Raw genomic sequence first — 23887 nt, forward strand, 5'->3', positions numbered from 1 at the left:
ACCGCGGACGGCGGCTGTGCCCAGGCGTCCCGCGGCAGCGTGCAAAATTCATCTCAATTTCATGGTACGCGCCTGTGCGCCCGATGCTCATCTCAGCGCACAATCACAGATCTCCCTTCCCAAATCCACATAGCAGAGCTCACAGTGATATCTCATTCGGAACGGTAAGTATGCAACACGAAGGGGACGAGCAATAACAACCCAACCAAAACGCGCGTGCAGCGAATGACAGCGTCACCGCTCAACGACCGCGTCGACCTCCTCCGAAGAGGGCGATCTGCAAGAGAACATACAGGTGAAGCAAGCAGTACTGGAACACCGGGTGCAGCAGCGCAAAGCCACCTGCGTGTCTCCGCGCCAAACATCTAGAGTCTGCAGCGACGGGGACGGGTGGCCTCGCCCCCGACGCGCCCGGGGCCAAGCCACAGCGAGTGTCCGTACGAGTAACATGTACCACACCATCGAGCTCGGGCAGTGCCCCAGAGTCCGCTGTAGAATCTGAACCAGCTCCTAGTCATGTCGACACCTCAGCAACTCCGACCCAGACCAGCCCCTCCGAGGGCGTCTGCTCGTCGCCTTCGCTGTCCTGCCCGTCCTTCTCCTCGTTACCCTGGCCATCCTCGGAGGGCGTGCCGTTCTCCTTGTCAGCCTCCGCCGCCGCAAGCGCGTCCGCGACCGCCTTCTCCGCCTCCAGCTTGGCCCGCTCCTCTGCCCGGATCTTCTCCTCTAGGAGCCTGCGCTGCACCTCCTCCTCCTCCTTTTTCTTCATCTCAGCCTTTTCCTTCTCTTTGACCAGCAGCTCCTTGCGTCTCTTTTCGCGCTATTCATGACGCGGCCGGCACGGCGCACGGCAGCCAAGGCAGCGACGGAAAATCGGAACATCGTCAGCCGACGCCCGATATGGCAACACATCAGATAATCGATTTGTGCAAAACTCACCTCTAGCTTTTCCTTGAGCTCTCGCGCCTCGCGCTCCTTCTTCAGCCGCTCCCTCAGCTCCCGTTCGCTCACCACCCACTCAGCCGCGTCGCTCGCAGCCGCCTCGGGGCGCGACTTGTTCTTCAGCAGATCTATACAGGCACCCGTGCAATCACAGGACCCGGCAGCACAAAACTCATTAGTACTCGGTGTCGAGCCGCCTCCATGCACCGTCCTCCGCAGGAAGCATGTACGCGCCTACACCACAGCAGATGCTCGCCCACGCAGGACTGCGGTAGCATGCAGAGAAAATAGAACTCAGCCGCTGAACGTGTACTCACAGCCTTGCAGCGCCGCCACGCTGAACTCCTCATCCGGGATGGAATCCGCAAACTGCTTCGCCAACGCAGCGAGGGTAGCCCCGTCGAGCGGCTTGGCCGAATGCTGTGCAATCTCATCGTCGACAGGGGGTGGGAGGTACGCCTGGTTCTTCAGTGATTCATCCATGCGCACAGTTCTAGCTTTTCCTGCAGGCGACGAGCGCTCCGGCGTCGATGGCACGGATGACAACGAACCAAGCGACGCCGTAGGTGTCGATGGCAGCGAGAATAACGATGAGAACGTCGAGGACGACTCGCCCGACGGGGACGGCGGCGTGGGCAGCTCAATGCCTTCAAGGTCACCCTCGATCACAACGTTGTCTTCATCTGTCGATGGGAAGAAGTTGCGGAACAGGAGCTCAGCTTGCCATTTGGACGCATTCTTAAACTCTACCCAGACGTCCATACGACCAGGACGCGACAGTGCTGGGTCAAGTCGCTCAAGATGGTTCGTGGTCCTATACAAAAGCATCAGCAGGTGGTCAAGCAGGTGAGCAGGTACCCACTCACGCAAACAGAATACGGCCCTCGGATGCCGCAACGCCATCGAGCGCATTTAACAAGCCACTTAGACTGAGAGTGTTAACATCGGACAGGTGCTCCTTATGCCGCCTAGAACTGCTATGACGTGTCTGCGGCTCTGTCGTCTCTGTTGTCGAGCTACTGTTCTCGCTACCGTCTGGGCTACCTGTTGACTCTTTGTCTCTCGATGTGCTCCTGGTGAAAGCTGCGTCGAGATCCTCTAGCAATACTATGCATCTCGCTGGCACACGGCCCATCAGCGTAGTCAGTGTGCTGTCGTTTATCCACGACGACGACAAAGACACGACATAGATGTCCAGCATCAACTCTCCCGCGATCGCATGGATCAATGAGCTCTTGCCCGACCCCGGCACACCATACAGCAGATATCCTCGACGGAAGGGGATGCCACGGTCGGCATACCACTATGGCGCACATGGTCAGCAGAAGACGCGTACAACAAGATGCGATGCGTACCTTTTCCGACTTGAGAAAGTCTTTCGTGTCGGCCAGAAGCATCTCTTTGACACCTGGGTTCAACACAATGGACGACATTGGCCGCTTGTGTCTGGAGTCTGTCCAGCGCCAGCACCCATGCGAGTCGGCGAAATAGATCTGTATTCTGTGGACCGCCTCGGCCTCGTACTCCTTCTTAGCTTGAAGCACGAGCTGCTTCAGGATGGAATTGCTGCGAGCGACGACGCTAATAGAGAGCATCTCACAGCCACTGCCATCGTGTTTCCTCCCACGCTTTACACGAAGCCAGTGACCTTTGTAGTAGATGGTGTGCGTCGTGTTGGTCGTAGGCTGGAAGACGACACGGGTCTTCACTTTTCCGGGCGTTTCTTCACCCTCCTCCTCTTCCTCACCGAACGAGTTGTCGGCGACCCCGGAGCCCCAACCGTGGCTAGACGTGCGGGTGGTTGTCTCAAACTCACGAGAGCGCTGCCACTCAGGCCGGCGCGAGAGCCAGAGCATCAGCCAGTCGTACGGGTAGTCCTCTTCAGAAAAGTGGGCTGTGAGGAAGAAGGCTGTGAAGGGGGCACGGGTCAGTAATGGGGCGAGCTGCTGCTGCGGGGGGAGGGGCACTCACAGTTGATGAAATGTGACCTGGATGCATGTACATTACACGAGCACACGGTGAGGGCAGGCATATATGAAGAGACGCTGAGACGTACCATCCAGAGCTAGCCATACGCCGAGCTGTTTCTACGGTGCCACCGAGGACGACGAGTTTGACGCCGTCAATCATCGACGAGCCTCCGCCGCCGCCGACGAGGGGCTGCACGAGAGACTTGAGAACGTCCATGGAAGTGTGTAGGTATTCGCGCGGGCAGCAGATCCAATGCTGCGAGTGCTACAGACGGGGGAATTGTGGTACGGGAGAAAGACGAGAAGGGATGGGATTCGGGCCCGGGGACGAGCTGGGCTTATACGAGTGTGGGATGGGCCAAAGCACTCGTCGGCAAACTCTACGGCAGGGCTGGGGTGTGGGTGTGGACGGCGGGAGGGCGCAGGGGCAGACGCGTCAGCGCAGGCTCACAGTCGTACTGGAGACCGCTGGGGGACGTGTCTGGGAACGTGGACCGCCTAATATGCCCGGCGCTCGCAGGGCGCCTAGCCTCTTCGGGGGTGGCGCCGTACTACGTCCGCCTCGTGCCCGGCGTCCGGCGGCGGCTGCGACGCTTTACTTTGCTCGCTCTGCTCATCCTGACTCAAAGCGGCGCAGCCATGCGCAAAATAATGACTCTGCCTAGACAATTGACTTCCACACTCGACACTGCTTGCCCAGGGACACAGACATCGTATCCGCGATGCGCGCCCGCGAGGACAGCAGGACCCGTTGTGGCTACCGCAAATGGATAGACGGTTCCGACTCGATAGCAGGATGGAGCTGGCGCCGTGCGACAATGCGGCGACCCGCGGTCTGGGCAGTTTGATATCATAAGTGAGGCATCGCCCAGTGGTCGACGGCTGCGCAACGAGAGAACGACAGCACTGTTGCGCAGTGCGGACCAGGATCCAGCACTGCTCGCTACGATGGACCCTACTGAGCCCGCGAAATAAAAGTGTATGGGACCACGCCGGGACAGCTGGGCGGTGGCTCCAGAAGTCACATCATGACTGCGCAGGAGAAGGCGTAAGTTCGCCCATCCGTGCCACAACGTGCGCTTCTCCCCTTCTCCCATTGATTCGAGCGTTGACCCTGATCACATGAGAATTGTCCAGCCTAGATCTGAACCTGGTCACTGGCCAACCCCGCGGCGCAAACGTCGGAAGCACCCAGCGACACACATGACGTCGTCCCCACCGACCGACCTTCGATGCCGCCACAGCCATATGTGGAAATGCAATTCCCATATACGGATCGATCGACTGGCCTGTGGCTTCACCCACGTCACAGCTCCCCAAGTATATAAGCCTCACTCGACATTGTCTGTCCACCGACCATTCCTTGTCTTGACCCACCATGTCGCTCGCCCCTCATCTTAGTTCTAAGTGAGCACTTTGTGGTGTATTCCCTGCGAGCGAGCAGAATTTAGACCCGCTGCAACCAATGCCCCGGTCGGTATGCAATTTATACCCGCATTACAAACGGTCGGCGCCAGCATGTTGTAAAATGGTGCGCCTATATTAGAACTTGATGGAAATTCCGCCCCGTTTTGACTGATCCCCTTGTCCAAACCTTTTCGAGACCACGCCCGAGTCCGTGCGAAAGCTTTTGAGTCCGACGCATTCGGTGGTATGGATTGTGGCAGGAGGACGACCCTTGTCTGAGTATGAGTTTCCTGCATAGCGCGCCCTGCCATCCACATTTTGAATCAACGATAAAAGGCGAAAACCCCTGCCTTGGTCGATATCTATATACCCATCCACCACCCCCCTTCGGCTCGCATTGAGCGTTGCGACACAGTTATTCTTGCCTCTCGTTCCTCCATCTTCTTGCGTTTCCATCGCCATTGGCTTTGCTGCTATGACCAGTCGTAGCAACACCCCACCAGTAACAGATCTCCCCATCGCCGCAGCGTCTTATTCTCCCACTCCTTACCAGCTCCACGGCCTCGACTTGAAGGAACTGCCGGAGCCTCTTCAGGACTACATAGCTGAGGTCAAAGCTGCCCCTTTGCGTCTTGAGCTTGTCGCTCTCGTCAAGCATTTTCGTATCGAGTTGACGAACGAGCTCTTTTACCAGCTTCGTCATTTGGACACTACTATTAGTATTCGACGAAGAGAGGCAGTATCTGTGGATTTCCGACATGGAGAACACAAGCATTTCTTCTGGTCGAGGGCAAAGCGCTCCAAAGATTGCCATATGCAGGACATATTGACGGATCTCTTTCCCAAACGATACGATGCTGAGCGTACGTTCTGGGAACGCTTTGATGCCCTCATCTGGCTCGAATTTTCTGGTAATACTTCCGCTACCCAGCGTGATCAACGCAAGCATCGGGACAGCTTGATGAAACCTATCCTCGAGTGCACCATGCAATTCATGTGGTATGTTGAGGACACAATGCTACGGCAAGATTTTCGGATTGACGACAAGCTCTATGTGGGTTTCCTCGAACGAGTGAAGAAATCGTGGCCGGAGAAAACTACGAGGAAGCCATGATTGATTTACTGGAGCCGGTTTTCGGGCCACAGCAGATTTCGACTAGGTTCATCAATATTCAAATTGCAATAGCTAGTATGCAGATTTTGGTGTTGCTGGGAGCAAGAGGAAGAATTCAATGCAGCCATTAATTCGGCAAAGAAAGGAATGATATATTGAGAATAAATGTACTATCATAATCGATGTTGTGGTGATCATCTAGCTTAGAGATAAATGGGCTCGAAATCCGACGTTACAGAGGGTCTTTAGAATTGGAGTTCTGGATTGTCTTGGGTAGTACATGTGCAATATCTGGTATTGTTAATGGCGGCAACAACTATAAATTGTTGGATTCCCGGGGCGCAGGCCCTTGTACAAATCTGAGGTGGATTGTATCATCGGCTTGCTACATTGATCCAGAACCTCCAATTTGAACTCTAAGGAATTCTGATTACTACTATCAGTCATAAATGTGCATGTTGCCATCAAGATAACATTCATGTAAATAACTTCGCAGTGGTCAGTCAAGAGGTCTAGGGATGAATTTGAACTCGACGGTAGTGATTGTAATGACTGTAGTCAATTTGGAAGCTTACTTTAATATTCTCTCACAAGAAAAGAATCATTGCAATGAAAGAGAGAACAGTGTTATAGTTCGCAAAGATGAAGAAGAAAGAAAACGACACCAGCAGGATTTGAACCTGCGCCCTCAAAGAGGAACAGATAGGAGGTTCAAATCCTGGTGAACATTCGAATCTGTCGCCGTAACCACTTGGCTATAGTGTCTTGCCAGGCTTAGGGGAACAGTATGGTACAGAATGCACAGCGCCTCAGTGTGCCTGCGAGTGCCTATCTCGATGCCTCAGTCGCGCATGTTCTGCAACGACCATGTCGGTCGCCGATCCACTGGGCGATGCTGCCCCCGACTTACCCTCGCCTCCTATTGTAGTCTTGTCTACCACACCCCCTGTACACGACCCCCCACCTCCCTATCCATCGCAGGAACGGCGCTCACGCGCAACACGCTCGGGGCGCCGTCGTCGCACGCTCGATCAAGCGCAAGACCATGCTTCGCACCTTACTATTGCCCCCGGCGGCGGCACCGAATACGAAGCTCTATCGCCCTCGTTGCACCACCTATCCGATGCAGACGACCGCGACAACGATGCGACAGAGACAACCCCGTTGTTGCACCCGTCCACATCATCGCCTCGGAGCTCTACCCGTCTGCCCTCAGGGCTTGTCCCAAGGCGGCAGCGCACGCTCTCGATAACGAGCACCGTACGCTCAACGGTCTCTGTGGCTCCGTCCCTCGCGCAGACACTCCTATCCGCATTCAACCCCGAGCATGATTGTGAGGTCGACCCGGATTGTGAGGAGCCGGGACCTGCGGAGGACGGACGGGACCACAGTGACGATGACGAGGGTGTACTGGATTCGCCCACTCTACGACGCTCAAGACCTTTGGACGACGAGCAGCGCGCATTTGTCGCAGATCTTGCCAGCCAGCAGTTGAACAGGCATCGAGGGCTCTCGTGGCGAACTCGATGGCAGCGGTATTATCGCCCCATGGGCAAACGAGCATACTATGCTGCTCTGTTCCACCTTCTCGTCGTCAACTTCCCTTACGCCCTTTTAGCATGGGTCTATCTCTTCGTGTTCACTGTAGTACGCATCTCGCTCTGCACATCTGGCCCTAGACTATCCACTCATATTCATCGTAGGCCGGCACTACTACTCTCATGGCCCTGCCTGTGGGTGCCGTGCTATGCTTCCTTGATCTTATCGGTGCCCGGCTGCTCTCCCGGGGTGAGGTTAGTTCCTTTGTATAATCCCCGCACCCCGATTTGCCCATGCCGCTTTCCAGCTTGCCCTCCAGACTACATTCCACGGCCCCCTCGCCTATTCTAGACCCAACCCACCTCTTCCCATCTTCGTTCGGCTCCGTGCACCCACCCCAGCCGAGATCGAGTTGGGCCTCACCGCGATTCCAGAAAAATCATTCTATCGCAATGCGTACGCCATGGTGCGTTTCCTCACGCCACTATGCATCCAGGATGGCGTGTACTAACGTGTCTCCTTGTCCGAATGTCGTAGTTTACCGATTCGACATCATACCAGGCGCTTTTCTACTTCCTGGTCATCAAGCCAGGTATCACCATTCTGTTGTCGCTTCTGCTTGTCGTGATCGTTCCCGTTTCGTTCGTGCTCGTATGGCCTGCACCTGCGATGCTCCGCCTCGTCCGCCGCCTCGGGATCTGGCAGGCAAACATTGCAGTCGAGGGTCTATGCCTTGCCATACGTTGAGTGCCTATGAACGCAGACCCCACTGGGGTTTATGAATATCCTAGTGGACTGTATAATGTATGTTACAACCGCATCTCTGGTGGAATTCGTTACAATCAATGATCATACTTCTCTCAACTGCGCAAGCCAGTCCCTCTCATTCTGGTGACATTTATCTGCGATGAGGACTGCCACTACAAATTAGTATGCGCTGCCTTGGGCTGGTAGACCTTGAGGGAAGAACTGTTTGAACAGGTCTGGGTAATGTCGTTCTGCGACGTCTGGGTGACTCCTGTGACACGAGATTAAACACATTTGTGAGCCTACAGGTCATCGTTTCCATTGCCGTGTACCTACTTGATGCGACCAATCAAGTTAACCTGCCCAGTAGGCAGCTGCCCATATTCCGCATAATTTACGGCTAGATACCAGGTGAGAATGCAGTTCTCTCGCCACCACCGACAGTATACTCACAGTCAATGGCCCCAAGTGCCCCACGCTGCTCTTTTAATTTGAGTATCTCGGGGCTAACTGTGGGCAGAAAATATTCGGGACATGTAATGAAGCGCAACAGCAAGCATCGTACATTCAAGAGTCACATCCTTAATCGATAGTTTCTGGGCGATGTTCTGGAAGAAGGGTATCGAGTACCGAGGCGTTGAGCCCTTCGCAGGAGACAGCACCCGATGGGAGGTCGCACGAGCAATACCTTGTGTAACGGTCTCCAATGCTGGTCACCGCTGATGAGACCAAGAACCGGAGGGAGACAGCAAGCATAATGTTACCTTTGCCTATGTTCACAACAAATGTTCCTGGGATGGGCGGTGCGTCAATCCATTTACCTGCAAGGTTTTGTACTTGCAAGCCCCGATGTGGTGACGCTTGGAGCAACTATCGACGGGGCCATACTGTCAGGGGACCACAGCAAGGCCAGGCGAACCGGCCACTCAAACTTACGAAAGTCAAAAAGCCACCATCGAAGTGCGGTCCCACTCCTTGATCGGAGGATGAATCAGTTGGCACTGGGTATTTGACAACCTTTGCTCGGTGCTGCGTCGGGCCATCCGTCTCGTAGAATGCTTTCATAATCTCTGGGTGAAGGCCAAGCGCCTCTGCCAATAGCCCGATGAATTCATAGCTAAGCGTCTCCACCTGCGCAAGGTATCGCAACATGGTCGCCTTGAATCCCGGTATAACTTCCTCCTCGGGCCACTATGCGCGCCGTGCGGCAATATGTCAGAGTGCATATATACAAACCACGACGTGCGTATGAATCTATCGTACCTACCTGAGCAGGTCCCCAGAGTCGCACGTATTCCGGTTCGCCCGGCTTCCAACGATTCTCGAATGGCGTCGCAAAGTCAAACTGCTCCCGTTGGTCCGTTTTGCCCTTTGTGAATTCGGTGCCAAATCTCGAGTAGCCAAAGAAGTGTTCCGAGTTGACCATGCGGATCTTCTCCTTTGCCTCCTGAGGGAGATCGAAGAGTCGGGGCGCATAATCGATCATAGCTTGGATGTCTTCCTGGGCGACAGGAGGATTGGATAGATACAGGAATCCTACATTGATGACTGCGTGCTGCAGCTGAGAGATGAATTCTGCTCTGCGTTCTGGGTTGGCTACGAGGCTGTAATCCAAAACGGGGACGCTAGAGAAATTAGCTGCCATGATCAGCGTCGAACGATGCTACGAGTAGCGTTGAGTATATTGCCTCGGCTTTATATGAGTCATTGCACCTCGATCGCTTTATAATACTAGCACTCATAACTGAATAACATCGATGACGCAATCTCGCATTCCGCTTGCATCGATGCTTTTCACCGCAGGGTATTTACCTTTGACCACAATTTCGGTGTGAAAGTAATGAGGATGAGCGTCGGATATTAGGAAGAGCTCGAGCTTGTCTATTGATAGCATGCCAGTGATATAACATATACGGTCAAGTTCTAACTAAACCACCAAAAGAATGTAGCGAAATGAGAAAAGAACGACGACTGCAGCACAAAACAATAAATGATTTCAAGAGCGCTTGAACTTGACTTGCAAGCCCGCATCTCTCCGTCTTCTCTCCACAAGGAGGTAACTCACTGGAATGTGACATGTCAGCCGCCTGCAGATTGTCACTCGAAGATTGCAATTCACCAATGAGCCGTTCCAGAACCTCTAGTACTTCTGGCTCAGGCTTGATCTCGAGGAATGCGTGCTTCGACATGCGGAAGATCCAGAAGTGCCGCTTGTGCGGATGGAAGTCCACCAGCGATTTTTCTTCTGGATCATCGGCTCGTACGAGCTATACATGTGATTCTCGTCAAGGAATATTCAACAACATCCAAGATTACACACACCTGGAAATTGCCCTTGGTGATCTTCCATTTATATTGAACGCCGGCATCCGTGGCAAACGCCCCTCCCCTAAAACCCCAAATCCATTAATCATCCATCAATAGCATGACAGTGAAAAAGATGCATACTTAGCGTCGGGTTCAAACTTGACGAAATCAGAGGCAGACATCCAGTCACCCTTCTCGCCACCAAATCGTACCCTCGGCTCCTTTGTTTGCAAGCCTTCGATTTCGGCTAGAGGTGTTAGCTCCCGCGTCTCAAAATCGTGTTTGATGATTCTTGTAAGATTTGGGTGCCAGAAACGAGTGACGACCTCGTAGTAAAACGTATCGTTTCCGACCGAGAATGTAGTGTTCCGGAGGCTGTTAGCCGTCAAGACCATCTTGTGTGGTGGCTTCGGTTTCGGTGGAGGAGGCATATTGCTTGAGGGCTGGGGAGGAAAGACGTGGGAGGGAGGTGGTATTCGCTGTCAGGGTCTCAAGGAGTCCTTATATTGGGAGGCAAGAGCAATGAAACGCAGTGGATGCCATCTCGATATAAGGCATATGGCGCCGAGAGATTCCCGCGTGCTGTGCGATACTCCGTGGTAAGCATCTTGGAGCCATGCTGGACAGCGACTATGCGAGACTGCGACTCTCTCAGACAGAGCTTGGGAGTCCGACGGCATGTAGAATGATCCTCCTCTCTCGGAGCCATCTGCACACCACAAGCTGCCAATTTAGATGCTACGTTCTCAGAAGTTGCCGCGGTGTCGTGGAACCGTGAGATGTGCGGTGGGAATGATGATATGAATAATGCCATAGGGGGGTAGCAATGAATGTTTCCGGCTGCTGCGAGCAGTACGGTGAGAGCAAACGGAGATGCGTGAGAAGCCCTGAGTATTATCAATGCATGTCTCGCTATTGGCAGGGAAAGAGCATCTTAACGTACCGACCAGACCGTCAGTAAGAATGCACAGCGACGACAGAAACAGCAGAGTAGTGTAACACATATGCATCATCGTCAAGAATGCTTTGTGTCCCGGTTGTGTCACGGTGTTGGATCTAAACATGCATCACGTTCACACCCGCCTAGGTGTGCGATCATTTCTCCGATGGGCCAGCAGATATGCATAATGCAGTCTTGCAGGCAATCAATCGGCCTAGGCGGAGTATTTGGGAAACCAGATCAGAAGATGGGAGAACAAATGTTGGTTATGGACTACTCGCGCCGTATGTGTTCCAGCAACTGCACAACTGCAGTGAGCGTGCATGGAAAATATTGACGCGACATGAGAATGCTGCCAAGGCTGCGGCACTGCCACTGTCCTTCAGTGTAATGTTTGAAATGACTCGGGGACAGAAAGCTCTTCACCGTTTGCAAGTAGTAACTTCGAGGAAATTTGTCGAACACTGAGGTTAGTGTCTGAGAGCAATTTGCCCGCTGGCCCAACGATCCCAATCGCAACTCCGTTACGGTCACCGGATCGCGATTGTCACGGCTCTAGGACCAACCTCGACGTTCTCGACAGTTCTTTCTGAGGGCCTTGTCCGTAGCTCTGGGGTTGATTCCTCTTCACGAAGGCTCAACCACAATAGCTTACTTCTGGATGTTCGACATCTCGAGTTGCGCGTCGCAGAATGCGCTCAGTGGACACGAAGTAGATCCACACTGACATTATTCCTTTGCGGATCGATAATTCAAGACGCAGCGTTCAACGCTGGCCTTTGTCTTCAACATTTACGTCTGTCGATATATATATCAAAAATCCTCTGTATGCGACAGTCGGTTCCTGGGCAGCCACCAACCCGGGTCTCGGAACAATTTACGTGTAGATGGTCGGGCTACAGCCCAAAATCTTAAGCATACTGTGCCGCGAAGTGTGTTGAATACCCCACGTTTGTGTCATACTTAGCTGTTTATTCCGGATTTAATGGCTGAATCCATCCAAGCTCCACAGTAACAACACCATGCTTCTTGAACCGCATATATTCAGTCCTTTTGATTGGTGTCCTTCGGTCAGGCGTAGTATGTGCGTTCTGGTACCACTTGCAATGTTTGGAGGATGAGAGTACTCCGCTGAATTCTTTCACTCTAGTCCGCCATGATTTGTTGTGCCCGTGTTCGAATGTGCCGCATTTCAAAATTGTTCCCAGAAGCGCTAACATCTAGCATTGCAGTATCTATTGATGACAATGACTGCATTTCACTACCGAATGCTTTGCTCGCGCATTGATGTGCGCCGGGCGTCTGCTGCGACGTCGGTGTACACACTGAAGACGAACCCGACTGCGATTGCATCGACGGTCGACGGACTCATGTGCTCGCTCCGGCTGGATAGGGCTGTTCGCTATCATTTTCGAGTTATAACCATACAGGCAAAATCCAAAGTGCGTAGGCCACGATGCATCATCTAGCCTTCTTATCTTCGCAGTCCCCCACGGCATTCGTTCCTGTTTTGCACGCTGCCGTAATCTAGCAAGGGTGCGTGGCTTGGGGTTTAGGACGGACGCTACTGGCTAATTCGATCTATACATCGTCAAGCGTTCCTTGATTCAAATTCTCAATACTTTCCCGCCTTCGCCGGGCAGCTTGGACCATTTTGACCCGAGTCTCCCCGAGTGCGTTCGACGGGCGCACTCTCACATTGTCTTGCTGCTAGGAATCATTGCGGTTGAGGAAGAGAGAGGACCTGTCGCTGTAACGTCCATGCAGTTATGCGTACGATGTTGGTCTTACTGCTCCTGTGTGTATAGGTAGTTCGAAATCCGAATGAAGATTCGAATCTGAGTTGCAACTCTATGCCGGATGCTCAGACGCACGGACCCACCGGGGTCAAATGTCGCACGGGCGACTCATGCCGGAAAATGCCGAGCAGGGGTTCAACCTTTCGTTGACCATCAACTCACTGCAAGTCTCGCTCGGCTTGTGCGCGCGCCTTTATCCCCCTCTCCCTCGCGCTGTTTTTGCTTCCTTCGCCGTGCTCACATCAAAATATGAGTAAGAAGGCTGCAAAAACCCAGACGAAGGAGCAATCCTACGATGTTCGTGACGTCGTGCTCGCCAAAGTGCGGGGATATCCTCCATGGCCTGGTATGGTGAGTGACTGTTCGAACGTCGTTGAGTTTGGAGGACCATATACCGTTTGGTTCTCCCATCATGGCTTACATGATATCTTTTGGTGGCACTTAGGTTGTCGATCCTGACACGGTTCCTGAGAACGTTCAAAGCGAGCGGCCAAACGCAAAGACGAAGAAGGGGAACTGGTATTGTGTTCGTTTCTTCCCTGCGGGTGACTAGTGTGTATTCCAACTGCTCGGTGATAAGAGTTGACGTCGTTGATCTCATCTTACCAACAGTGCCTGGATAGTGCCCAAGGACATATCCAAATTGCAACGTCACGAAATCGAGGCTTACATTAACGAGCCATACAAGCGGTCCGGTGACCTGTTGCAAGGTTATCGCATCGCCCTCGATCCCACGAAATGGGAAGAAGAGAGAGAAGCCATGCGAGTGGAGGCCGCTGAAGAGGAGGCGAATGCAGAGATCGATCAGCTGGAGAGCGATGGTGAGGAAGAGGCAGACGATGGAGAAGAGAAGAAGGCCAAGTCGAGAAAACGAAAACGCGAGTCTGATGCCGCGCCGCCGAAACCTAAGGCAAAGCCGAAGCCTAAGAAGGAGTCTGTCGAACCCGCCAGCAGAAAAAGAGCAGGGAGTACGAAAGCGAAGAAGAACGGGATCAAATCAAAGACCATGATTGAGTCTGAGGACGAGGGTGGCGCTGAGGGTGAAGATGATGATGTGGGTCCTAGCAAGCAGATTTCCCCGCCGCCTGCCAAAAAAGCCAAACGCGAAAAGGAAGGAGAAGAGGACGGCGATGGTAAGTCAGACCTCCATTGATAACGCTGGCTCTCCATACGTTGAATCTGTGACATCTGCTGATCATTATTGAATTTTATACGTCTTTAGCAGCTCTCAATGGCGATCCTGAAGCGCAGAAGGTCAGGGATTGGAGACATAAGCTTCAGAAGGCGTTTTTGAATGGCAAGGCCGTCCCCAAAGAGGAGGTGAGTCATTATATCCCCCATCGTGTCTCCTAGCGCTATCTTATGTTTCCTGTAGGACATGCCTGGATTGGATGCCTTATTCACGACAGTAGAGAAATACGAGAGCATGAATATTCAATATCTCTCAGTAAGTCTGCCTGTTTATGCCCTCTACCACGCGGCTGCTTTGCTGGCATCCCTCGTCCGCGCCGCGATGGACCGCGGGAATTCTCCAAATTATGCGACAACATTCCACTTCAATTGGTAATATTGCTGACACCTCTCGCGTCGGGCCTTTCTTTTAGTTCTCGAAAATTGGCAAGGTTATGCGCCATATCCATGCACTCTCCGAGGAGAAAGTTCCCCGAGACAAGGAATTCAAGTTCCGAGAGCGTGCAAAGGCCCTCGTCGATAGGTGGCACGAGATCCTCAATGCCAACAAGGCCAACGGCACGGCCACCGATGGCGCCAAGGCCACGACGAATGGCACGAGCCCGTCTGCGAAAGCCGCCGATGCGGCAGATGCCGGAGTAGCGGCAATTGACAAGCAGGAGAGCGAGGAGCCCGCGAAAGTGGACGCGAGTGAGAATGCTATGGAAGTCGACGCTGATGCTGACGCAAAGGCAGAGCCGGAGGAAGAGGGGGAGGCTGAGGCTGAGGCTGAGCCGGAGGTGGAGGCAGAAGCGGAAGCGGAAGCAGAGGCAGAGGCAGAAGAGCCGGTCAAAGAGGAGAAGCCGTCTGCCCCCGCAGAAAATGCAGATGCAGAGGCTGATGGAGAAGCTGAGATGTTGAACGAGGATGCCCCAGCGGATCCTGCCGCGGATGAGTCTGCTTTAGCGGACGTGACCATGTCAGAAGCCGCTGCGTGATTGTTCAACAGATTGCGACTCCGATAGACGAGAGGTGAAGGGTAAAAATGGGTACGAATATCTCCCAGTGGTTCCGTTGGTCCTGATTTCTTTGTTTGCATGGCTGTTCTTGCCGGTGTGACTGCAGCTGGTCGGCGGAAAGTAATTGCTCGCTTTCCTCTTGAGGATGCAGACCTAACACTGCTTATTGATTATTGCTACATTCCGTCCTACCTGTATCATTTCCCAGCGATATCTTTTGTTGTCCTTCTGCTTCGACCTTGTTGTTTTGGCTGCCGCCTGTAGGTTACATTCCAGAAGTTGGCACTGCTACTTGCCCACCAGCATTATGCGCACGTTCTGCGTGTACCCGAGTATGTTACTATGATCAATGTAAATAATGCATGACCGCACAAGATTTGGCTGAGCACTTCAGTTGCGGTAATGATTACAGTGGAGAATGCATTTGCAGAGCATATGTTCAACAATCTACGAACTATACCATACGATCGTCATACCAACCAATAAATCTCCAAATACCCTCGTAGAAGACTAGATTAATCGTCCCAAGGGGACGTTTCGCTTGGAAGAAACCCCGTACGCATGAGTGGATATACGTAGCCGCCAACTTCTGGAGAGACCGTGTTCGGCGATGGCTTGACAAGTGATGACTGTGAGGACGATCTCAATGCCGATTGGGCCCCAGAATGTGTCGTTTGTGTATCATAAGTGGTGCTGGATTGCTCTTGGTCCTTAGGCGATGAGGAGGGTGGAAGGAACAAGGGCTCCGCAGGTGCGAGGTTCAGAGGCGGAGGCCGATGCATGTATGATGCGATGATTGTACCCGCTGAGACAGGCCCCTCATCCATATCAGCCGTCTCACCGTCAGGGTCTGCTTCCAGGTCTGTTTCCAAGTCTGTGTCTGCGTCTGCGTCTGCATCTGGTGAGATTGGAGAGGAGGATCTTGTCGAGGGAGGTGATTTAACCGCTCGGGCAGATGATGTCGAACCAGTATGCGCATGTCCAAGAGCAGAGGCTGAATTCTCGTCGATTGTACTGTCTATGCCGTTGGAATATCCATGGCTCTGACGCTCAACGAGGCGGAGGGCGTTGCGGAGGGCTTCACGCTCCGCTTGCAATTCTTTCAGTTCATCCTCCGTCTCCGCAAGCTTCTTACGCTCGGTGGACACCATCTTGTTCGCCTGTAGGTATGTGAGAAGTCAATTCGCAAGGATATAAATTGCCCCGTGAGCATACCTCTTCAAACAGTGCTTGCGAAAGCGATTCGAGTTCGGATTCGAGCGCATCCTTCTGTGCGGCGATGGTCTTGCGTGCTTCACGTTCGCGTTTGAGTTCAACAGTCAGCTCCTCGATCTCCTTTTCATGCTCGCGTGCTGGGATGAGCGACGGCAAGGACGCAGAGGTTAAGTGCTGTGCGCTGGGGATTGGCGATTTGCTCCCACTGGCACTGGGCAGGCGCGGCGAAGTCGGAAAGCTATTTGTCGTTGCACTACTATTGCCGAAGCGGAATTTAAAGAAGCGGCCCTCGGAGGAGGGAAGTGGTGAAGTGACAGCAGTATTGGGCATTAACGACGGCATCGGCGAGGCATACGGGGCGGGAGAGTTGCGTGCGGTATCATGCGGACCTGCGCTGTCGACGCTGCGACGTCGTTCCTCCTCTGCTTCACGCTCTTTCTGCTCTTTCGCGCTCCAGCGTCGCCACCCAATATCCTTACCATGCCCACCGCCTTCTCGTTTCAGCGCATCCTCGAGCATCTCGTTATTTGCTAGTGCGAGCTGAAGGTTCGACTTGGAGAGGGTGATTTCGGTCTGGAGGTCGGTTTGCGCCTTGAAGGCCTCCTTCAACATGGATGTCTAGAAGCGATGTGGAGATGATGGTTTGGGGCATGAAGAGATAGAGCGATGTCATTGTGAGGACACCTGGAGAGCAGGGAAGAGGAAGAGACGGCGTACGAGCTCCTCCACCCTGGCGATCATCCGGCTGAGTGCAAGCCTGAGGTCCTCCTCCTGGCCCTGGGCATTAACACGTTTGATGTCGCGTAATTCATCCTCAATTTCTACAAAATAAGGGCCTTTGGAGGCTACCAGACTGTCTGTTCGACGTGGAAGCTGTTCTCGGGTGGTCTGTGTATTTGGGAACATAGTTGATCCCTAGGTCGTAGACAGGTGGTCTAAACAAGACAATGCGGTAAATCTAACGGAGCACCCTACTACGGTTGATAGTACAAATTACGCGCACCAGTCCTGAGATATATCAGATTCTGCTGGGAACATACGATGATGGCAAGGTCAAGGTAGTGGTAGAGCCTCGAATGGTTTCCTCAAGACGATCAGGAGATTGTACTCTATTGTTAAGCAACCCTGAGTACCGAGGACAACAGACTGCTGAAGAATGTCGACGTTTCTAGTCTCCACGCTGGCAAGACAAGGCGGGCTGTGAGATGCCGTGCCCCAGCGTCGATGAAGATCATATCAGAGGCAACAATGTGGCACATTTTGGCACTGAGATCTATGAAAATACACCATTGGCCCATTGACTCCACATCTCTCGGTCCCTCTCATCTCAAAAACTATATAGCATAAACTGCAACCGCTCGCACAGAGAACGCAGCCCCATTGCACCCCCTGAACTAGGCCGTTTCTTCTCTGCGTCAGTGGGTGGCGTGAAAATGGCACATGTCTATACAAGTGGTGCCTGTGTCTCAACGGCTTAAAACTCTGGCCCTTTGTCGTTTTCAAGCTACATTCAGAGGTCGGCTTCTTCTGGGATATCTCGATTGAAAGCCTCGCCTGGAACTTGCGGAGAATTCAAGAACACTTTCGACTCATCCCTTTCCTTCTTATGGCTGGCGACATCACCCCACCCCCTGCACAAGACAAGGTACCCACTCTTCCTGATCGACCTGAGGGAAAATACAGAGGCGAGCTTCAGCCCGAGGAATACTTCTGGCGAGATCACCAACGATGGCTACAAGAGCAAGGCTATATGTTGCGTTCGCGCTATAGCCCGGACTGGGTTCCCTCCTGGAAGGAAAAACACAAGCCATTCTGGCAGTGTGATGACGGCCAAGCTATCATGGTAAGTTCAACCTCTTCCAGTAGCCCAAGCCGGTATTTACATGAGACTTCGGAGTCCAGGTTCCTCACCTCCTCGACGCCACACGGGCATCCGATGGCTCGCTGGTAGTGCTGAAGCGCATCCTTGTCTCGGAACATCCGTATGAGGTTGAAATTAGCCAGTTCTTCTCTTCTGAGCCTCTAGTTTCGGATCCTCACAACCATTGCATATCCATATATGACGTCCTTCATGTCCCAGATGAGGATGGCATGGTTATCCTGGTGATGCCCCTCATGCGGCGCTATGATAGCCCTCCCTTGCAAACTGTAGGTGAGACAACAGAGCTCTTCCGCCAGATATTCGAGGTGAGGAACTCGCAATTTAGCCAATTTTTACGAATATGACTACTGATCATATGCTGACTTTTTGAAGGGCCTGCAATTCATGCACCAACATCATGTTGCTCATCGGTACGTCCTACGAGGATGTGAGTTTGTCGTACTTATTCAACGGGGCATTAGCGATTGCATGAACCTCAACATCATGATGGACCCGCGACCCCTTTTCCCCGAGATGTACCACCCCCGCCTCATTGATTGGTCGCGCGACCTCACACACCCAGCCAAACACCACACCCGCACCGCGCGCCCGACCAAGTACTACTTCATCGACTTCGGCCTCTCTCGGCGGTATGACCCTGCTAGCGGCCCTCCACGCGAAGTTCCGATTCACGGAGGAGATCGGTCGGTACCAGAATTTCGCAACTCGAACGAGCCGGTGGACCCGTTCCCGACGGATGTGTACTACGTTGGGAACCTGATTAGGGAGGATTTCCTGCAGGTACGTGCATCGTGTTCCTTCTGGGTCGTTCATTGACGGCCTGGTTGAACCAGAAATACCACGGGGTGGAGTTCATGCAGCCGCTCGTAGACGACATGGTACAAGACGAACCTACAAAGCGACCGACGGCCGATGAGGTCGTTGCGCGATTCGGCACGATTCAGTCTTCGCTGAATAGTAGGAAGCTCCGCTCGCGCCTGGTGGAGATTAACGAGAGCCCGGTTCGTCATATTGTGAACGGAGTAAAGCATGCTTTTGATACGCTTGGAAATATTGCCACGTCCCATTCCCCCATTCCGAGGCCATAGCGGATCCTGTGGTTGTCGTAAGATCACCTGTATCGTATAAATCAGGCTAGCGGTATAATTTCACTTTTCATCAGTATCTTTCGCCAACGTGAATTAATTCTACAGCCTACAAATATGTTTAGGATAATACTTTAATAAGGAGCATGTAATTTCTTTGTGTGTATGTTGAGGAAAATGGGACTTTCGATCTTCGAGGTCGTGTCCAATGTCTAAGGTGCAGCATCATAGCACTCCCCCTCCCGTTCCTCGATCAAAGAACACGGACCCAGCATCTGTCAGTCTATAATGAACAGCGTCACTCCGTGAGATCAAACGGAAAGGAGGATCGATCGCCGAAGGACCCGCATGCAATGCGACCTAAGATTGTGAACAAATGAGCACATAGAAGGCGAAGAAAACAAGGAAAAGACCCCACCTGGCCGCTGACCGCCCCGCTCCTCCCGCTAGACAGAGGCAGCACATCCATGTGGTAAGTACACAGCTGCATTAAGAGCCGCAGGAGGTCGTCCGGCTCTCCAGGCGTGACGACGTGATGACGCACAATCAGTGCCGCATTAAACTATGAGGCCACATATGTTACGGTGTTACGGTGCAGACGAGTAGGGACAGAACGAATCACACACCTGCCGGCACGTCGCGCACAGCGCGCGTGCGAACCGGCTGAGGTCCAGGAGAGGCGTACCGATCCACTCCAGCGCCGCGATATCCTCCAGGATGACGAGTGTCCGCGCCTCTGGGGTCTCTCCCCCTCGCCGCTGCACCAGCGTGTCCCGCAGCCTGCCCAGGAGCGCCTTCAGCGGCACGCCGGGATCTGCACCCGCATCCGGCATGGCAAAGGGCTCCTCTGAAGTGTACTCAAGTAGCGTCAGTGCTCCCGAGGAAAGGAGTTGCGCAAGGTTTACACCCTTCGAGCAGCGATAGTCAGCGTTCAGTGCGAGTGGGGAAGGAATGCGACCGACCGAGCGTCCGGCGACGGCTTTCCATCGTGCTAGGCTCTCAGAAACTGAGAGTATAATTGCATAAGAGAGTTTGCTTTCTTTGAGGTGTGTGCTGAGACTGCGGTGGAGGAGGAAGTCGGCGGGCGAGGCGAGCTCATCGGTGATGAGCAAGATTTCGCCCGGGAGCGGAAGACTAGGGGGAGGAAACATGAAAGACATGAATTATTGGAGAGCTCTATGAGTAGCTTCAATGCACAGAGAGAATCAGAGCCGAAGTCGGATAAGTCCACCGAGGACAATCGGAAGCGGACTCAAGCAGATTCGGCGCAGATCTTCTCCAGCCACAGCGTTTGTTTGCACATCGCGCAATCAGAAGCTGCTGCACAACATGCGCAAACATCTTACACTCGGTTCGGACTTGGAGTCTTGACGGTTCTCGTCCCGTGTCTCTTGTGCCCGCTCATTTATCTGCTCTCTCCTTTGCTTGTAATTTCCTGTCATGTTTGAACCAGTCAGAGGCGGCACCCGAGGAGGACAGGCCGAATTTAAGTGGTCAGACGTCTCAGCGGACAAAGATCGCGAGGTAGGCGGTAATATACCTACCCTTCCTCTGCCGGCTCAACTAGTCTTAGAACTACCTCGGTCACAGTATCAACGCGCCTACCGGTCGCTGGCAGAAGAACAAAGACATCCACTGGTACAACAGAGACCAGGCACTATCGCAGCAGGAGCGGGACGAGGAGATACGCAAGGTCAAGGAGGCCGAGGCTGAGGCTCTGGCAGCGGCATTGTGAGTATCCGCGTCTTTGCAAGTCAGTTTTCTCATGTGCTAACTCCGTCATTCTACCAGAGGCTTCGCCACTGGCCAGAAACCCGGTGTACCAAACACCACTGGTGCTCCCGGGACAGGTGCCAACGCGATCGGCGTGACGCCCAAGCCCGCCGCAGTGCCTGCGTCCGCGTCCATGTCGCCATCTCAAGATCCCGAGAAGGAAGAGCGGCGGCGTCGGAAAGAGGAGCGTCGGAAAGAGAAGGAGGAGAGGCGTGCGCGGAAGGAGCGCCGGCGGGCAAAGCGCGAGCGAGATCGCGGCCGTGAGCGGGGGCGTGGATTTGGGCATGACGACGACGATGACCGCAGCGAGCACCGGCGCGTCTCGCGCTCGCGCTCGCCCGTGCCTCGGCGACGGAACAGGTCGTACGACCGCAGCAGGTACAGCCGTTCGCGGACGCCTCCTGCGCGCGGGTCTATGCAGTATGGTGAGGAGGAACGCATGCGCGAGAGGGAGCGCGACCGGAGGCGATGGGAGGACAATGCACGCCGCGAGCGGCCTGGCGCGCGGTAGGGGCGAGACTGAGGCAAGTGGCCGTGGACTATGTTTGGTGTAGATGGGGCTAGAACGCAGATTGGCATCCGGCAGGGGTAGGTTGTCCATGGTGCTCCTTCTACTTCCATCACTTCATTGTTCCCCATAAATCAGGATTCCATTTCGTTCTTTGCGTGCGCTAGAAGACTTGTCCCTGAAGGCTGAACCGATCAGAAATATAGCTGACTTGCCCGACGGCGGAGATGAAGCTACTCATCACTGCAGAAGGCGGTGAATGGGGAAGCGGCGGCCGCTGGATTCTGCTTGCCGTTAAGCTGTCCGGGAGAGGCGATCGAGCGGACGGCGGTGTCTGGGAGATCTCCCTGCTGTGCCTAAAGCTCCATCTTCTGCAGGGCCATTGGCGAGGTGACTCCTCGGATCTTGTGCGAAGGCGTCGCTTGTGCGCGGAGTTGCAAACCCGCTCGTCCATTGCTGACACTACTGCCTTTGGATTGTCCACTGCATCGATGTGTTGGTGTTTTCGACACAATCGAGACTGCGTTCTTCCCAATCGCAATGGCCCGTACGACCCTGTTCTCGACGCGCATTCGAGGCCATTCCATGTGCACACGCTATAGTGCTATTGTTGAAGGGGACGTCATATCCCTGTTCTGAGCTTCCATCATGTCCTCCCGCGAGAGACGCTTATGCCGTCGAGAACCTGTGCTATTCAGAGACATCTCATCTGGAATCCAGACCGCGTCGCCTGCTTCTCGATGACTCAACTCCATCCTCAGCGCGTCCTCCCTCATCAGGTTCGGAGAATTATGTTCTCCTTGTCGCAGGCGGGGGCCGTACGCGGCAAGGAATCTCATGGAGTCATGCATGTCGTATCGCCTCGGTGAGCGCCAATCGCAACGCCTGGGATGTGTATATGAGCACGCAAGCAGGATTACCTCACGACTACCGAGGGAACGTAGTTGGTGACGTACTGCATACTGCCTTGCAAGCGTGTGAGGGAAAGAATTGCATGGCTGATGCAGCCGATTTACCACAACGAGGCGATAGCATTGAGCATCTTCCGGAGTCGAGACTCGACTGAACGTGACTTCGAAGGTTCCACGGAGGCTGCTACAGGCGATCATGAAATCCGAGAGGCTCGTTTCTCTCTGATGTCGAGGTTGCACACGCCTATAGCTGAGATTTATCTCGCCAGACGGCCTAGACCGTCATATTCCGATCCTAAAACTTTGACGCCACCGGCTGGGCTGAGGTCACTTCGCACGCCTTGCACTCTGAACGGACACGAATTATATCTTCAACTCGTTGCTTTTACACTGCGCGGCACCAGTACTCGTCCTCGCCGCCATAGACGGAGGCGTCGAGGAGGCAATGATGCCTGAGCGTGCCGAACCGCATGGCCAATCGAATCGACCATCGTATGCGCCCACTTTTCCTTCTGACCTCCATCTCGCCATGCCCGCCCCCGACGCCGCCGCCACCTGGAGCACACGAGGGGGTGCCGAGGCGGGTGGGGAACAGGTACTCGACATGGATTTTACGCCGGTCATTGGCAGGATTCTGAAGATCAGCCCGAAGGAACGCACGACGTACCTGTTTTCGGCGACGACCACCATAAGAAAGTGCGCCTGGTTTGCTTGGCCAGCCCGCCAAATCACAACACCATCATCAGTTCCACTCGGACGGGCCGTGATGCGTAAAGGTGTGTCCGTACCGGAATGGCTTTGGGAGGCATCGGCACCCCACAGGCTCTCCGCGACCTCGGATGTCCCACTGCACGGGCAGCTCTCGCAAGGTCAGCGGCTCATTGAACAGATTCTAAAGCGGGGTCCGTTCTAACACCATACAATGACGGACATTGCTCGCCGGTGAGTGGCCCGTGTGGGGTGCTTCAGGGTAGATGTAACGCACTCTGCAGGGGGCTGGACGTCCTGCCAGTGAACATGGCCTTTGGTATGCCGACACAATCGAAGGACTAGATCCACCGACGTTACGCTCTTGAGGGAGCGTGAACCAGGCAGTCCGGGGGCGCCACAGCCCAAAGCGGCGGGGGAGGATGGGGAGGATCGCGACGAGGGGTGCGAGGGTGGGCGGGGTCCGCTGCTGGGTGCGGTCTGGGCCAGGTGTTGTTGTGCTGATCTGCGCCGCTTGCCAAATATAATCCTGAGAGGCGGGATCCGCACACGCAAGCAGGATTAGGTGACGGGGACGTGGGGGGTGACGTACCGGCGTGCCTGCGAGGGAGCGCCCAGTCGGGGCGCTGGTCGCGGGGCACGTCTCGCTGTACGTAACCGCGCGTGCTCTCGGGCGGACGGAGGCCTGCTAGTGCGCGGGCATGTCGGCAAAAGAGAAAAAAGAAAAAGAAAGAGGAAGAGAGGAGGGCCCGGAGATTGCACGCCGTGATGGACGAGTGCTGCTGCCGACAAAGGAGACCACGACATCGCCAACCGTCGTCGGCGGCGGCGGCGGATCAGGGGCGGGGCGG

General features: G+C 54.1%; 11 protein-coding genes across 11 annotated transcripts; 6 read left to right on the forward strand and 5 right to left on the reverse strand.

Moving 5' to 3' along the window:
• Positions 1-514: 514 nt before the first annotated feature.
• Positions 515-3129, reverse strand: FIBRA_06041 (uncharacterized protein; the record flags this gene model as incomplete). The annotated part of the gene is made up of 7 exons (XM_012327783.1): positions 515-820; positions 940-1070; positions 1260-1756; positions 1809-2245; positions 2298-2851; positions 2914-2930; positions 2999-3129. The coding sequence occupies 7 exons, from the start codon at positions 3127-3129 to the stop codon at positions 515-517; spliced, it is 2073 nt and encodes a 690-aa protein (XP_012183173.1).
• A 1665-nt stretch (positions 3130-4794) lies between these two features.
• FIBRA_06042 (uncharacterized protein) lies at positions 4795-5433 on the forward strand (the record flags this gene model as incomplete). Its single annotated transcript, XM_012327784.1, has 1 exon — positions 4795-5433. The coding sequence occupies one exon, from the start codon at positions 4795-4797 to the stop codon at positions 5431-5433; it is 639 nt and encodes a 212-aa protein (XP_012183174.1).
• Positions 5434-6300: 867 nt separating this feature from the next.
• Positions 6301-7719, forward strand: FIBRA_06043 (uncharacterized protein; the record flags this gene model as incomplete). Its single annotated transcript, XM_012327785.1, has 4 exons — positions 6301-7080; positions 7137-7226; positions 7280-7438; positions 7510-7719. The coding sequence occupies 4 exons, from the start codon at positions 6301-6303 to the stop codon at positions 7717-7719; spliced, it is 1239 nt and encodes a 412-aa protein (XP_012183175.1).
• A 180-nt stretch (positions 7720-7899) lies between these two features.
• Positions 7900-9364, reverse strand: FIBRA_06044 (uncharacterized protein; the record flags this gene model as incomplete). The annotated part of the gene is made up of 7 exons (XM_012327786.1): positions 7900-7990; positions 8056-8119; positions 8173-8229; positions 8285-8428; positions 8484-8589; positions 8656-8910; positions 8987-9364. The coding sequence occupies 7 exons, from the start codon at positions 9362-9364 to the stop codon at positions 7900-7902; spliced, it is 1095 nt and encodes a 364-aa protein (XP_012183176.1).
• A 351-nt stretch (positions 9365-9715) lies between these two features.
• On the reverse strand, positions 9716-10457 carry FIBRA_06045 (uncharacterized protein; the record flags this gene model as incomplete). The annotated part of the gene is made up of 4 exons (XM_012327787.1): positions 9716-9783; positions 9839-9986; positions 10042-10108; positions 10168-10457. The coding sequence occupies 4 exons, from the start codon at positions 10455-10457 to the stop codon at positions 9716-9718; spliced, it is 573 nt and encodes a 190-aa protein (XP_012183177.1).
• A 2557-nt stretch (positions 10458-13014) lies between these two features.
• FIBRA_06046 (uncharacterized protein) lies at positions 13015-14933 on the forward strand (the record flags this gene model as incomplete). Its single annotated transcript, XM_012327788.1, has 6 exons — positions 13015-13116; positions 13211-13317; positions 13378-13898; positions 13988-14085; positions 14141-14212; positions 14370-14933. 6 exons carry the CDS (start codon positions 13015-13017, stop codon positions 14931-14933), a joined length of 1464 nt encoding a protein of 487 aa, XP_012183178.1.
• Positions 14934-15469: 536 nt separating this feature from the next.
• On the reverse strand, positions 15470-17075 carry FIBRA_06047 (uncharacterized protein; the record flags this gene model as incomplete). The annotated part of the gene is made up of 3 exons (XM_012327789.1): positions 15470-16114; positions 16170-16787; positions 16854-17075. The coding sequence occupies 3 exons, from the start codon at positions 17073-17075 to the stop codon at positions 15470-15472; spliced, it is 1485 nt and encodes a 494-aa protein (XP_012183179.1).
• Positions 17076-17775: 700 nt separating this feature from the next.
• FIBRA_06048 (uncharacterized protein) lies at positions 17776-19139 on the forward strand (the record flags this gene model as incomplete). Its single annotated transcript, XM_012327790.1, has 5 exons — positions 17776-18012; positions 18072-18356; positions 18424-18461; positions 18513-18831; positions 18885-19139. The coding sequence occupies 5 exons, from the start codon at positions 17776-17778 to the stop codon at positions 19137-19139; spliced, it is 1134 nt and encodes a 377-aa protein (XP_012183180.1).
• A 222-nt stretch (positions 19140-19361) lies between these two features.
• On the reverse strand, positions 19362-20296 carry FIBRA_06049 (uncharacterized protein; the record flags this gene model as incomplete). The annotated part of the gene is made up of 3 exons (XM_012327791.1): positions 19362-19496; positions 19555-19698; positions 19763-20296. The coding sequence occupies 3 exons, from the start codon at positions 20294-20296 to the stop codon at positions 19362-19364; spliced, it is 813 nt and encodes a 270-aa protein (XP_012183181.1).
• Positions 20297-20576: 280 nt separating this feature from the next.
• FIBRA_06050 (uncharacterized protein) lies at positions 20577-21420 on the forward strand (the record flags this gene model as incomplete). Its single annotated transcript, XM_012327792.1, has 3 exons — positions 20577-20660; positions 20710-20867; positions 20928-21420. The coding sequence occupies 3 exons, from the start codon at positions 20577-20579 to the stop codon at positions 21418-21420; spliced, it is 735 nt and encodes a 244-aa protein (XP_012183182.1).
• Positions 21421-22776: 1356 nt separating this feature from the next.
• Positions 22777-23241, forward strand: FIBRA_06051 (uncharacterized protein; the record flags this gene model as incomplete). The annotated part of the gene is made up of 1 exon (XM_012327793.1): positions 22777-23241. The coding sequence occupies one exon, from the start codon at positions 22777-22779 to the stop codon at positions 23239-23241; it is 465 nt and encodes a 154-aa protein (XP_012183183.1).
• Positions 23242-23887: the final 646 nt, after the last annotated feature.

This window comes from Fibroporia radiculosa (genome assembly GCF_000313525.1).
Source record: "Fibroporia radiculosa TFFH 294 genomic supercontigs, scaffold5844, whole genome shotgun sequence".
In the NCBI taxonomy this organism is placed as follows: Eukaryota; Fungi; Basidiomycota; class Agaricomycetes; order Polyporales; family Fibroporiaceae; genus Fibroporia; species Fibroporia radiculosa.